This window comes from Botryllus schlosseri, chromosome 4 (assembly GCF_051294905.1).
Source record: "Botryllus schlosseri isolate E-star chromosome 4, Bs_hap1, whole genome shotgun sequence".
Taxonomy (NCBI): domain Eukaryota; kingdom Metazoa; phylum Chordata; class Ascidiacea; order Stolidobranchia; family Styelidae; genus Botryllus; species Botryllus schlosseri.
The window spans coordinates 17534126-17547840 of NC_137239.1; the positions used below are offsets into that span (position 1 = coordinate 17534126).

At 39.8% G+C, this 13715-nt stretch overlaps 3 protein-coding genes across 4 annotated transcripts in view; 1 reads left to right on the forward strand and 2 right to left on the reverse strand.

Annotated features, from left to right (window-relative positions):
- LOC145437166 (uncharacterized) overlaps nucleotides 1-13715 on the reverse strand; it is an 86748-nt gene that overhangs the window by 20385 nt on the left and 52648 nt on the right. The window lies entirely within an intron of this gene.
- LOC145437164 (uncharacterized) lies at nucleotides 735-7102 on the forward strand. The gene is made up of 13 exons (XM_080314345.1): nucleotides 735-880; nucleotides 947-991; nucleotides 2954-3040; nucleotides 3243-3354; nucleotides 3773-3795; nucleotides 3858-3948; nucleotides 4734-4855; nucleotides 4912-5031; nucleotides 5176-5350; nucleotides 5431-5496; nucleotides 5709-5775; nucleotides 5840-6002; nucleotides 6594-7102. Exons 1-13 carry the CDS (start codon nucleotides 872-874, stop codon nucleotides 6723-6725), a joined length of 1212 nt encoding a protein of 403 aa, XP_080170471.1. The 5' UTR covers nucleotides 735-871; the 3' UTR covers nucleotides 6726-7102.
- The window catches only part of LOC145437165 (uncharacterized), a 60311-nt gene continuing 58458 nt past the window's right edge, over nucleotides 11863-13715 (reverse strand). For both annotated transcript variants that reach the window (XM_080314348.1, XM_080314347.1), the window contains exon 13: nucleotides 11863-12188. In XM_080314348.1, the coding sequence (XP_080170474.1) occupies nucleotides 12108-12188 (81 nt within the window). In that variant the 3' untranslated portion in view covers nucleotides 11863-12107. The remainder of the gene's footprint in view (nucleotides 12189-13715) is intronic.

The window sequence follows — 13715 nt, forward strand, 5'->3', positions numbered from 1 at the left end:
TGCATGGTTTGCTACATCTCAAGCAGGATATATATTTTCAACGGCATAAGAATTCGACAGCATCACGTGACACAAATGATAGCTTTGTTATAGAACAGTATGAGTATGGTTCTATACCGTTTTTTTCACACCAGTACCACTTTCAGGAAGCGTGACGGCCTGACACCCTCCCGCACATTACATGGCACGCAGATAATCAGACGATGAGCCGTGCGGATAACTTGTAGCGGATACTATATTGATGCCTGGCGAGATTAATAAAGTGTCAACTGAAAATATGGTAGATCGTATAAATGAAAACCTTTTCGTGAGCTGAAATTGCGCACATGAACCTCGCAAACGCTTGATAAATATATTGACCGAGACTTTCGTGGAAATAGAGTGGTCATTCCATGTATATTCCGCATGGGGCGTAACGAAAATTTTGAAACTCCCCTCGCACACCCTCGAAATGTGATAATATTTACTGCCATTCCTTCTCAGCCCACACCATACTAATTTAGATTAAGAATTCCCAACGTAGCCAGGGGTCGAACAACCTATTGAGAATAATGAAACTTTATAACCGCATTGAAAGAACCGTACTATTTACCACCGGAACATGTTATTTGTTGTACTATGCTGGACGTAGGTAGACGATTGTCTTTCCAATTTACATAACTCTCTTCCACGGTACGTTTCATCACATAACTCTCTCATTGTTAGATTTATACTTCCTCTTTTCTCTGCCGCGAGAGATGGGCTGTGTTTCTCTCACGGTCATTCTCTCGATGTTGATACTTTTATTCGTGTGGGGGAATCGAGATTTACCACATAGAAAGAGACAGGATTTCTGATTGCCACAGTTAACGCAGCGGAATGATTTAAAGTAATGGCGCAGGTAAGATTTCTGCGTGTTGGTAGCAATCAGACGTGTGCCGTCATATTAATATGTAATTCCGTACAGGGAGGAAACGACAGTGGTTTGGGATCGGGTGGACAACAATTCCAGGTATCGAATATGTTGATTTTTTTATTACAGTGTAAAATGTATGAATTTAACTGCAGTGCGATCACACTCAGAGGAGGTGAGGGAGTCGGTCAATGACCATAGTGGTATTTGTCAAATGATCTTCATGACTGACTAATTTTGAATATTAGATACTCATAATCGAGGGTTACCATATTTTGGAAATCTGAAAAGAGGACACTTTTTCAAAATTTTGAAACTTGCAAAGCCGGAGGAAAATCCTGAAAAAATTGTAAATTTGTCCCACAAAAAAGGTAAACTTTCTCGCTCAGCGCCCAAAATACAGTTTTTCTTTCATTATCAGGTGGTTGACAAAAAAAAGGTCAACTTTCCGGCACAACTCCTGAAATAGCTGCCGGAGCATTACTAAAGTGCTGACTTATTTATTACCTGCCTCGAAAGATCCTATGTGTGCGCGCGGGAACGTTTTCAACAGTGCTCATTTGCGCAAAAGAACAGCTTAAGAAAAAACATTGGATACGAGGGCAATTTCATGCGGTTGTTATGATTCTGTGGCTCTTAAAAGTCATTCAAACCTATACGAAAACTAGTTTCAACTTTTCAAAACCCAATTTGAGAAAAGTAAACGTTTTACCTAAACAACAGCTCAAGCAGAAGTGCAAGTATTTTAAAATGTAACCACTTGATTAAATGGTGCAAGTAGTTAGAACCTTCTTGAGCACTCCTAAAAAGTAGAAGGACTTCGTTGCTGATTATCTCTTGATGGTACGGTGCAATGAATGAATAGTGAACACAGTGAGGCACAATGCCACCTGCCTCACCGACTATACGCTCACTTTTACGTCAGTCACGGGTTTCCCGTTGTTGAGGCGTGTCGAGCAGGGCCCAGAATTTATAATATTAGAATGCTGTTGTCGCAATGATTCCGAAATTCCAAATACTATTATAGTCAGGGCACCAGAACCCCCTCACAATCACCAAGGAATATGAAAATTGACTTTGCTCCATGCGATGACAGCAGATTGGGCAGGCAGCAGTGAGCTCAATGAAGCAATGTGACAGGAGGCACAAAAAATTCTGTCACACCGAGCGTGGACCTACGAACCACACAATCGCAGATTTTTCTGTTTCTTTTTTTGTGATATTCATGGTGTTTGTCGACTACTATGTGGTCATTCAGACCAGGCCAATTTTCGTCGTTTTATTCTGTATAGCTTATGTCTAGTAGAGCACGGCCGATATCTAGGCTTTTATGAGACACCGCTTACACGGATGAGATGGCGAGGTGGAGCCTAGATAAACCTCCAACACTTAGGTAGGAATTCTGGAGTAGACCACGGTCGGACTTGAACCCGCAACCCATCAGGTGCTCTATCTGTCGATAATACCACTATACGTTACCTCGCCACCCTCCCAATCGCAGATTCTCAGCGCAATGGAACGATGAGCCATAGGCTTCCTGCTCAAATGATTATGAATGAATTGTAAGGTTGCGAAGGTCATCATATGTTATGTCCATAATAAATACATTTTCTTACTGATGTAGCTGCTATATAATTTCTTTACTATGTCTACCTTCAATAGTAGATACGTAGTAATTTCCTACCTACCTTGCGCGTGAAGAGTGCTGAAGAAATAAATCCCTATCTCAATAGAAGCTAACCTTTTAGGCTTTGCTTATATGCGAATATACTCCTATAGGAGCCTACCTTCCCATTTATGAGTCCTGCCACACGTTACAGTCGGCCGCAGCCGCCTGTAACTGATAGCGCTAGTACGAGATGGAATTGCTATATAATTGTACTGTCTTTATATGGTATCAGTTTAAAAACTGCCTAGGCATATTTCGCGGGCAAAAATATACAAACTCTAAGTTTCGCCGGACCATTGCTAGATCGTGAAATTGCGTGAGGGTAGCTTGCATTCAACTATTTATTAGCTTTCGAGATCTTTACACATCAGTAAACTTCTTCTTCTTTACAGTTCGACCAGAAGCTATATGAAGCGCTAATAGGAAATATTACCGAAACTGTTATCGGGTTATACCAGAAGAACCAGTCCCTAGGAGAGGTAATATATTATACGTAAACACAATATTTATTGCCTCATTCTGGCAGCGCCGGATAATAGCACCGATTATTGCATTGACGTGATTTCCCTGTTAAAGTGTATTCTGAGCACACTGATTGGTGATTATACGATCTGTTGACTTTTGGCGAATATGGTCGAAATGGGTCGATGTGTTAACAAATGCTGATACTTCTTTGCACAGGCAAAGCAAGTAATGGTGTTGACGGTGGACCAAGTTACGAAGTTGGCCACCCACGCCGCAAACTATGCCGCAGCGAAGTACCTGGAAAAACTAGAGGAGCAGAGGATACAAAGTGAGTGTGACATGGTATGATTGCGTCGAAGCGCGACGTAAAATATGCCTTTCATCAATATTTCACCATGAATGACTTCGGAAACTATGACGCCGAAAACTGTCAAGTAGAAGTAGAAGTATTCCAAACTCATAACACTTCAGGTCAAAGTGCAACTATAGGCGAAATATGCTTGAAGTGGTTTGAAAAGTAGAAGTACTTCGTTACTGATCAACTCCGCAAATAACAAAGTCCTCTTATCGGGTGAAGTTTGTTTAAAATAAATTGTTTAAAGTAAAAGCATAAATCATATGCCTTGGAATTATCATGATAATTCAACTATTTTCGTGATACCTTTATATCATAAAAGAAATGTCCACCGCAGAGAGTTCGCTTTCAACTATTAGACCGCTCAATATGTATAACCTATTTTGTTTAGATGAACAACAGCAACTTGCGCAGGTATAATAACTTGCGCAGATTTGATGATATTAGTCTATGGTTACATTCATATTCTCCGTTAGGCCTTAGCCGCGATGATCGGCCTGTTGGCAGCGGCCAGTAGCGACGACGACTCAGACGATGGTACAAACGTCAATGACCACAGCACAAAGGGTATGTATAAACATTTCGAAATATTGGTATATATGTGCAACGTAATAGACCCTTTAGTGACACCAGAAAACTATTGATTTTATGATATTGAATATATGATCTATCAGGCGTAACAGTAGTAAATGATTATAACTGACCTATAGTCACGCCCCAAATAATAATTTATTCAGTATGAGGTATGGAATCCAGATCCACCCGATTCATTATAGGAGGATTCTGATCTGTTGTTTGACTTGATCACTGTTCGTAATATTCACTGCTATTGATTGCTCGTCGGAAGGGCGTCTATTTTCTTCACAGGTGTTGGTATATAGCCGTAAGTCAGCCTTGCAGGAGATGCAGAATTGGAAAGGGTTTTGGAGGTCGAGATAAATGAAATGAAGACTCGAAATCGCAGAAGTTATGCTATTATTTTTTGAGTTTAAGAGTAAATTAGTCCAACGGCAAGTCCAGAGTCTTCCGTCGAATATGCATCATTACAGTTCTCAATAAAGTGTTCTTTTGGATCACGTCAAAGTTTACGTGAATATATGCATTATTCGTTTTTTGCTTACGGCTCATGTAGCGCCAATTGTTAATGCTATTCATTATCCGTGGTATGGTGCTTATAAAAACAAAGGTGCTACGCATCACCATCGAATTAATAAATTTTGCAAAGCAATATACGACTTCGATTTGAGGTTAACCTAGAACTGTCTCAATTGCTCTTTAGCTATTCTTATTTCGAGTACATCGTTTTCTGACTGATGAATAAATGTATAATTCAGTACCCATTGCGCTTCTAGAAATCCAGTATCCATGGAAGAAAGAAGAGATATTGGGACGCGGTGCGTTCGGCGTTGTATTTCGCGCTCGAGGCCCCGACGGATTCCAATTTGCCGTCAAGGAAGGAGAGGAGAATGAGCAGGTCACTAAAATGTCTACGTGCTTGTACAGGCGATCACCAAATGTATCATATTACAGCAAACTAGCTTGCTGGAAGAGATCAAGTGTTTGATAAAACTATCGCATCCCAACATCGTGAGATGCTTCGGATTCGCTGAAGGCGGTGGAAAGATATACATGTACTTGGAGCTTATGGCGGTCAGTATACATTACTGGTAACAATTAACGATAATGAACGGGTTTTAGTTTTGGCATCAACGCAGCAGGGTGAAGTCTCTATAGTGTTTAGCAAAACTAGAGTTCGATTAGACCGAAGGATATCCGAAATTCCGTCTCCACCAGGGATCTATTGCTGACCGCATGAAAACCAATAGTCGACCGTGCAACATTCTCGAAGCGAGACGGCACACCGTTGACGTAGTGAGGGGCTTGTTTTACCTGCACAAGAAGGACATTGTCCACCGAGACGTTAAATGCGCTAACATTCTATTGGATAGCGAGGGAACGGCAAAACTAGGTAAAACAAAGACGAAAGTATAATAGTTTTATAACGCGTTCGTAATTTTCTAAGCACATGCTATTCGAATAATTTATTAGGTGATATGGGACTCTCGAAAGTCGGCAGCTTGCAACAAACTGTGGCAGAATATGGTGATGTTGGAGGTAGAATTATGAATATTTCAGTTATTGATGGAACTAGTAGTTTTCGAATCAATAGTTGCTACACGGAAACTACACCGCATATAGATACTATGGTCATAGTGTCAATGCTAACGGTATAGCCTCTCCGATACAGCGGATTTCCTGTTTGAATTGACACATGAGATCTATCTCTTCATTAAAACTCTAATAGTATGTGATTATAACGTATATAGGTTCCATACTGTGGATGAGTCCCGAAGCCCTGACGGAGAAAATGATCGGAAAAAGAGCCGACATATGGTATAAGAAAATGTTACATCTGAGTTACACGCCAGTTTACGAGGCCATTTATACGCACCTACAGGAGTCTCGGATGCTCGATTTACGAAATGTTGAAAAGCGAGCCTCCGTTTGCCAATTTGGGGATATTGAAGTTCCTGTTGCTTCAGTCGCAGAGCTCACAGGGAGGATGTGCCGGACACCGACAAGTAATCGAGCGTGACGAAGTATTCCAGGGCGACCTGAAGGTAGGCCTACTAATACGAGATCCACTTGAATATATAGAATGTAAGTAACAGCCCATATGCTATATTATATTCCATCAGTCTGAGTCGCATGCAAAATAACTCTGGCGTATTCATAACAGAATATTAGGTAATTCTTCGACGGAAAAGTATCAAAAATAATATATTATACCTCAGGATTATAGTTGACCAACCTCATGTACTTGGCGACTTATTGCCAAGTATATATAGCAATATAGCATGGCTTGGTTGGTTATTAATGAACGCTAAACCCCTGTCATATAGTGTAAGACTCTCTATAAATCGTACCAGACATATTTATATGGTTGGATTCGTTTATCAATAACCTGTATATTAGTGGTGAACGTTGACGATTCAATTATATAAACGTAGAGTGGATCTCAATAATTCAAATGTCCGAGGAAATTAGACCAACTACTATTGCTAGCTCCGCGAAATTTTTAAAATCATTTTAACGTTACCCAATGCCTTGCCAACGATTCTATTTCATTGACAATCGGCACTCATTCATTTCCCAGCATTTATTAACAATCAATGACCTATACCAAATTCTAGCACGATTTATTTTCACAGAACTTACTTCTTGAAATATTTGTGCCATTTCAAAAGAGACCGCTCATAGAGGATATTGCTTGTCACCCATGGATCAGTATCCCCCTCATGCTCATGGAAAACAAGAAGAGTACCACATGCGCCGTCCAATAACTTTTGCATGTTTTCATGCACCACGTCTACTCCATGCAGACTGAACACTGTACAATATGCACTCGTGATTGTATGTCTCAACGCCATTGATGATATCATTACCAGTTATGTATATTTTATATAGCACCGCAATAGTACAAAGGGATTTAAAATGAGTTATTTCATCATCAGTGGCGACGATGCAGAGGCGTTGGTTTTTGTAATTGTGATGCTATCACTAATTCATTATTGCGATGGTCAATTTCGCTATATGCCGTCATTCTCGTTATTTTATGACGGACAGGATACAATTTTTCCTTTCCGAGTTTTCATATTTCCTGTTTTTGTTGCATACATTACATTTTAATGAAAGAGAATAATAATTGAGCCAAGGATTAGAGATTGCAATTCTTCAAGATATACTGTAAGTTCAGTGTATTGTGTGGATCTGCTGGTGATATCACATTCTAATATTGGAGCGTTGTATAATGAAGTGTGTGGCTTTACAGTTTACACTCTGTACCAGCGTTGGAATGACTCCAGTCATTTCTTTTTCGTACGACTTGACTCGACTCGGCGTTTTAGAAATACGACTTCAGAAATACGGATTGGCGCGTGACTCGGAAAAAAATTTAGAATAAATTTCAAGCCATCAATTGATTGGTATCGACTAAATCGCTCGTTAACGTTGTCGTAATCTAAAAACAATTAATCTTTTATCTATAGATTGCTTAATGTGCACAGTGCTTCGTGCTCACCTTAACCAACTATCTGTATGATTCAAATCAGAGGGTGCAACCATTTTCCGGCCGTGACCCATATTCCGGTTTGAAAATGTTCTTTGGCCGACTTCTTAGAGTCTTGGCTGTGCTCAAAATAGGGCTGGAATACTCAACTTGTAATGTATAGGCTAATATAGTTACCAGTTATCATGCTTCTGAAGGTTTACAGCAAACTGGGACAAGGATAAATTGGAACGGGCGGTTTTCACATCGGCGTGACTAGTTACTTGGTTTGTTATACTTACATGACAGTCAATTATTCCAATGTTAGATTTATCAGCAATCCGGAGGTTTCGCAGCCGACTCTACGTTCATTGCGCAAGAAGGACGAATGAAACAGTCGATTCATGCATCGTATAACTATATGATACTATTATTCAATAGTTAGTAACAGCTAGTAGGCAAACCACGTGAGCCGTTCTTGTAGCATTCCCGTGCGTGCCTGTAATCTGCATGCGTGATTTGTAACATATCATTAAAATAGCCTGGCAACTATAGGCGTACATATGGCTGCTCGCTGTTCCCAGTAAAGTCGCGAAGGCCATTAATCTAATCTTTGCCTCCGCCGGATTCCGCTCGCGTGACAGGGGTTTTAGGTCCATCATGGTGTGGCATGAGCATAACTGCGATAGTGAAAATAATTTCAAACATAGTTTCGGTGAGACGTGGGGAAATAATGAGTTTTGTTTGCAAGTTGTACAATGTACAATTGTACATGTCTTGTACCTACTGTCGTTGCTATGTCAGATCATTCAATCCAGTGATACAATCAATACATGCGGTTCTTAAACATATGTATTGTACAATTATTTCTAATTAATGATTTCAAGGTTGGAAATTTCTAGACCAACTCCACATATTAATCCGTTGAGCGGAATCCGAGATTCGCCGCGGTGCGACCGTATATTTCACCGAGAGTTGATAATATAATTGACCATAAATTGCAATTCTTGCATGTTACAATATTATGACCTTTCGCATACCGTTTACCTATATCCAATACACAGTCATGGATATTGTCATGATTGTCACAGACACAGTCATGGATATTGTCCTCATAGGCGTAGCTAGAGGGAAAAGACTCATTCGTCCCCCTCTCAGTTTCGAGCTGTACATTGCATGACGCCACATGTGACACTATACGACTAATTTATCGGAGTCATCTGAAAAGCTTGATGTTATTTACGTACAATTAGACAATATAAATGTAAGTTTTGCGGGAATAATATGACAAATATAACTAAACTTTCAATAACTCTACAATTTCCAAATAGCTTTGTGTGTGTGTGTGTGGGGGGGGGGGTATTGCATCGTATTTGTTTCACCTGTCTGAGGTTTCGTATTCTGCCCTCTATTTTGGCTGATATATAGATTGAGGCTATACAGCAGTGGTTCCCAATCTTTTTGGTGTCACGGACCCCTTTGAACAAATTACTCTAATTCTAAACTAATTTGTGAAATCATGCGATGCTTTAATTCTAATTATAATATAATTTCTGGATTTCCTGTAAATCAGGGGTCGCCAACTCAAAACGGGTCGCGGGCCACTTTTCAAATTTCGTAGCGGCCGCGGGCCGCATGAATTAAATATCGATATAAAGTGGGCAACCACGTTTCAAAGCTCTACGTCAGTATAACGATGTGCTACCTAACATAGGCGATGGGTATAATGACCACAAAAAAGTAATATTTTATTAAAGGAATAAAAATACAACAAAGGATCACTGTCATCAATTTCATTTTATTTTGAACTCCGAGCTGTGCACGATACCTGGAAACGCTTTTTGGGGCTAGCGAGATACGTTACTAGCTGAAAGACCATCTCCACTTGAAGCTTAATCTTGTGGGAAGCCGTAAGCCAGTGGTTCTCAACCCTTTTTAGACACGCCCCCCTGATACTGAAAACTTTCGCGCCTCCTTATCGTCATATCACCATGCTAGCTATCCCAACGGATAGTTTGATGGCATGGAAGGTTACGGATGTTGATGAGGGAATTCTATAATATGAATTCCGGATTATCCACAGAGCAATAACTATAACTATGAATTCGAGCTAAATAATTTTCAGTTGACCGCAGTTCCGCGCCCCGTTCAGATGCTTTCACGCCCCCATAAAGGGGGCGCGCCCTCAGTTTTAGAAACACTGTCCTCCGCCGTTTTCTAAGCGTCTCGGTATTGGCAGTGTTTGGGCCATTGCACGTCAATATCAGCATTTCAAAATGTTTTCTTAGCTTTCTTCCGAAATCTCAAATCAGGTCGCGGGCCGCAGAATATGACCTCCCGGGCCGCGGGCCGCGTGTTGGTGACCCCTGCTGTAAATGCTACAGAGAACTATATGGTGCGCAACGAACCAAGGTTGCTAACAATGAACCATGATTTGTTAATAACTAGGGCTGGGCACAATGATTCGAGTACTCGAATCTGAATCGAGTATTAATTTTAATGATTCGAGTCGAGTAGTAAAAGACGATATTTTCGAGTACTGAAATTACAAGCTCCTCGCTACTGGAAGATAATTTATCAACGACAGTTATAGTTTCCAATGTGGAAGTCTTAAAACACTGATTGGCTGCATTGAAGCATACGAAACATAGTACAAAGATACAAAGCTTACGTGAAATAACACATTTTCGAAGTCATAATCATCCCAAAACCTTGTCACGAAGTGCAATAAAATCGGTGTGGTCGAAAAAATATCACAAAGCATCTTTAATGTGATGGATAACAGGCATTATATTCTTTGCTGTGGCATAAAAGGTATATATTTGAACTTTGACATATTACATTCTGTTATGACGTCATAATGTATGATACTCGAATACTCGACTCGACTCGAAGCATAATACGTGATTCAGAATCGAATCACTCAGGTACTCGATTTTGCCCAGCCCTATTAATAACACATCTTGCGATTCAATGTTCAAGTTTTCGTGAATTCAGTTATTATAAATTTAATCTAATCTAATAATATAATCTAAAAAAAAACTGCGTGTAGCTATAATTTTAATGTTAATCTAATTTAATTTGGAAATAACTGTGTAGCTATAATTCTCATTCTACTCAAATTAAAAAAAAAAACTTTTTATTTGTCTTAGGATTATGTACGAACTCCTAGAAGCACTATAGCGCTACAGACGTCAATTCCGACTTGGACGTACCGCTAAATCACAGAGATTTCGATTCTGTATCGTCGAATATGATGTGGCAAGCGTCAGGGTGTTTCTGTATCCATATCACTATATAGCTGAAGAAGATTAGCCTGCCTTGATCTTAATGAATATAGGCAAAATATGAAGGCGTTCAAGAGTGAAGCACTTATATAGGATAATAGTAGGGATGGTGTGAACCTCTGAAAGGTTCAGGTTCGTGTGAACGCGAACCTTTTTGAAAGGTTCTGTGTGAACACGAACGTGAACCTCGTGACGTCACTTGACGTCATATTGCTAATTCCAACCCTTTCCTTCAATGACGTGATAGCCTAATATGCCCTATATTAATGTACACGATACCTAGCGAAAATTCGGCCCACATAATGCCACAATGCTGAAGTACATATCGGCGTTTTAAACGTCGCTAAATGTATCAACCGCGGTAATCAAAGGATATAATAATTGCATAAAATCAGTACATTCCGTCGCTTTGTCAACAATTTCGACGAGGACTTACCAAGGAATATAAGCTTACGCCTTAACGGTCTTAGCCAGACCGGACAATGTTTTCGGAGTCTGAGTATTGCTACATTGATATTGAGCAGAGTGTACAACGGGTTTCTATACTCGCTACCGATACCACAAACAACAAGTTATGCAGCAGTAGCACGCACCTTAATCGCACGGATTTGGTTTTAATGATACAGTAAAGATATGAAGTCAAGATTGACCCAGTACGACCGTTCGATTTTTTACATCAGAAGACGATATCAATGTCATTGATTGGTTGACTAAGCATCATTCGCTGACTACGTATATCGATTGCGGGTCAGGCTCACAGCAGAGAGTCACTAAATATTCACAAACGGAAAGCTGGATATTCCGAGAAAATTTTTGCAACAAAGCAAGTAAAACTTTTAAGGTTGTCGAGGTGCATGGTGCATGCTCGTTTAGTGTTGATTTTTTATGCTGCCAGCACCATGCATGGAGTGGCCCGCCGTTGAAATGCAATAAATTTGAGCCAAAGATCTTATATAATGGAGTGAAAATTACAATTTACCAAAAGGTTCACAGTGCAGAACCTACCAAGGTTCTGTTGTGAACGCGAACCTCTAAATTTACGAGGTTCACACACAGAACGCGAACGTGAACCTCACGTTCACACCATCCCTAGATAATAGTCAACTATATCGTAACCCGTAACGCTACAAATGCGAATCGTTAACATGTGATTAGTGCTTTACAAGCAAAATTTTATTTCCGTCATATGTACATTCTACCAACGCTTACAACATCCATTCTGTATATGTACCAATAAATCAACGCACCCCAATTAGGAAAACAGTGATAGCCAATAGCATTGATTTGTCAAATAGAACATATATAGATGAGTGCACTATAGATGTTTGGAGTTAATTATATAGAGAGATATAGAGCACGATGAACGTTTAAAGTCCAATACAGGGATACGATTATGACAGCCATTTGTGTTTGGCTATCTTCTCAACGTACGGTCTTTTTCCGAACGGCACAAATATTTCGAGGAGAAATTGCTGTCAAAAATAAATAATTTGTAGTTAAATCAGTCATACTAATTCAGGACACCGCCCCGAGATGTTTCACCTAGACAAGACTACAGCGTACACGGCACGAAAGGTGGTTTGGTTGCTAAATCCAATACTGGGCTCATAATTGCTCTGTCCCGTCAGGCTTTTTCGCTGTGAACTCTGCCTAACTTCATGAATTGATGAGATTTTGACTTTTGTTAGTGACGTTACGGTGAGCATACAACAGCGACATATCAGATTTTGTTATTGATATCACCTATGATGAAACCTCGCCTGTTCAAACACAGAATGACAGAGTTTTCTGTGAACTTTAATCCGGTGGTTATCGATCTCTTTTCGACTCTCTCTCTCAAATATATATGTTGACGGATTCATTTTTCTTTGTCAGCTCATTACTTAGTTAATATCTTTATCGTAACACAGCTGTCGTGTAGAATTAATCTATTTTTGCTTTTCAAAAACAACACCTTGCTCTTTAGAAAACCGTAAACTTTGCTTACGACAAACATAACACTGTTCGTATAAAATGTAAAAGAAATTTCCAAGAAATGAGTGGGGACTGTTTATCGAAAACCAAAAACGAAGCCTGAAATGCCTGTTACTTCCAGAGGTGGTCAAAATACTGAAGAAAGTTACTCAAGTAGAAGTAGTAGTAGCGACGCAAAATGTATTAAGGTACGAGTAGAAGTAGTGCTGTTAAAAGCAACCTAAAACTACTTCAAGTGCAAATAGAATTGGCTGGCTTTGAATCAAATCAAGTAAGTAATTAGCTGTGAAAAGCGGTCATAAATACGCTGTCATATACTTTTGAAATCATAAAGCTGAGCTACGTGGACGGTGCAGAGAGCTAGGTGCGTTCTGTTATAGATCTCAGGAGGCATGAATTTCCCAATGCCTATGAATTCGACCGCATCATGGAATCCAAATAATAGCTCTGCTAGGGAACAGCGGTTCTTAACTTTTGTTTGTTTCTTCGCCTTATTTCAGAAAATATCACGGAATAGCCAGCGCCGTATTATAAGGCTCGTAATTAGATGAAGAGCGATGCTGAGAAGTTGTATATAGTACTATATACATAACCCTTTGGCACGTTTGGTCCGTTGCCTAAACATGTCAGAACATAAAACTTAGGGAGAGTGCAAACCTCTGAAAAGTTCTGTGTGAACGCGCACGTGAACCTATGAAGACTAGTGACGTCATATTGCTAATTCCAACCCTACATTTCGTAAAGTAATTTGCATGCTGACTTTTAAAAAGTCACCTAATGTATATCAACTGGAACAATCAAATGCTCTAATAATTCCGCAAATACACTAAAGATTCACAAACGGAAAGCTGAATATACCGAGCAAACTTTCGAGCAAATAATTCGTGGAACTGGGAAGGTACATGGTCGTTTAGTGCCGAATTTCTTTTCATGTTGCCAGCGCCATGCGGAGAGTGGTCGGAAGTTGAAATACAAAGAATTGCAACCAAAGACGTTATAATGACGTGAAAATGAAAAGGGTTCAC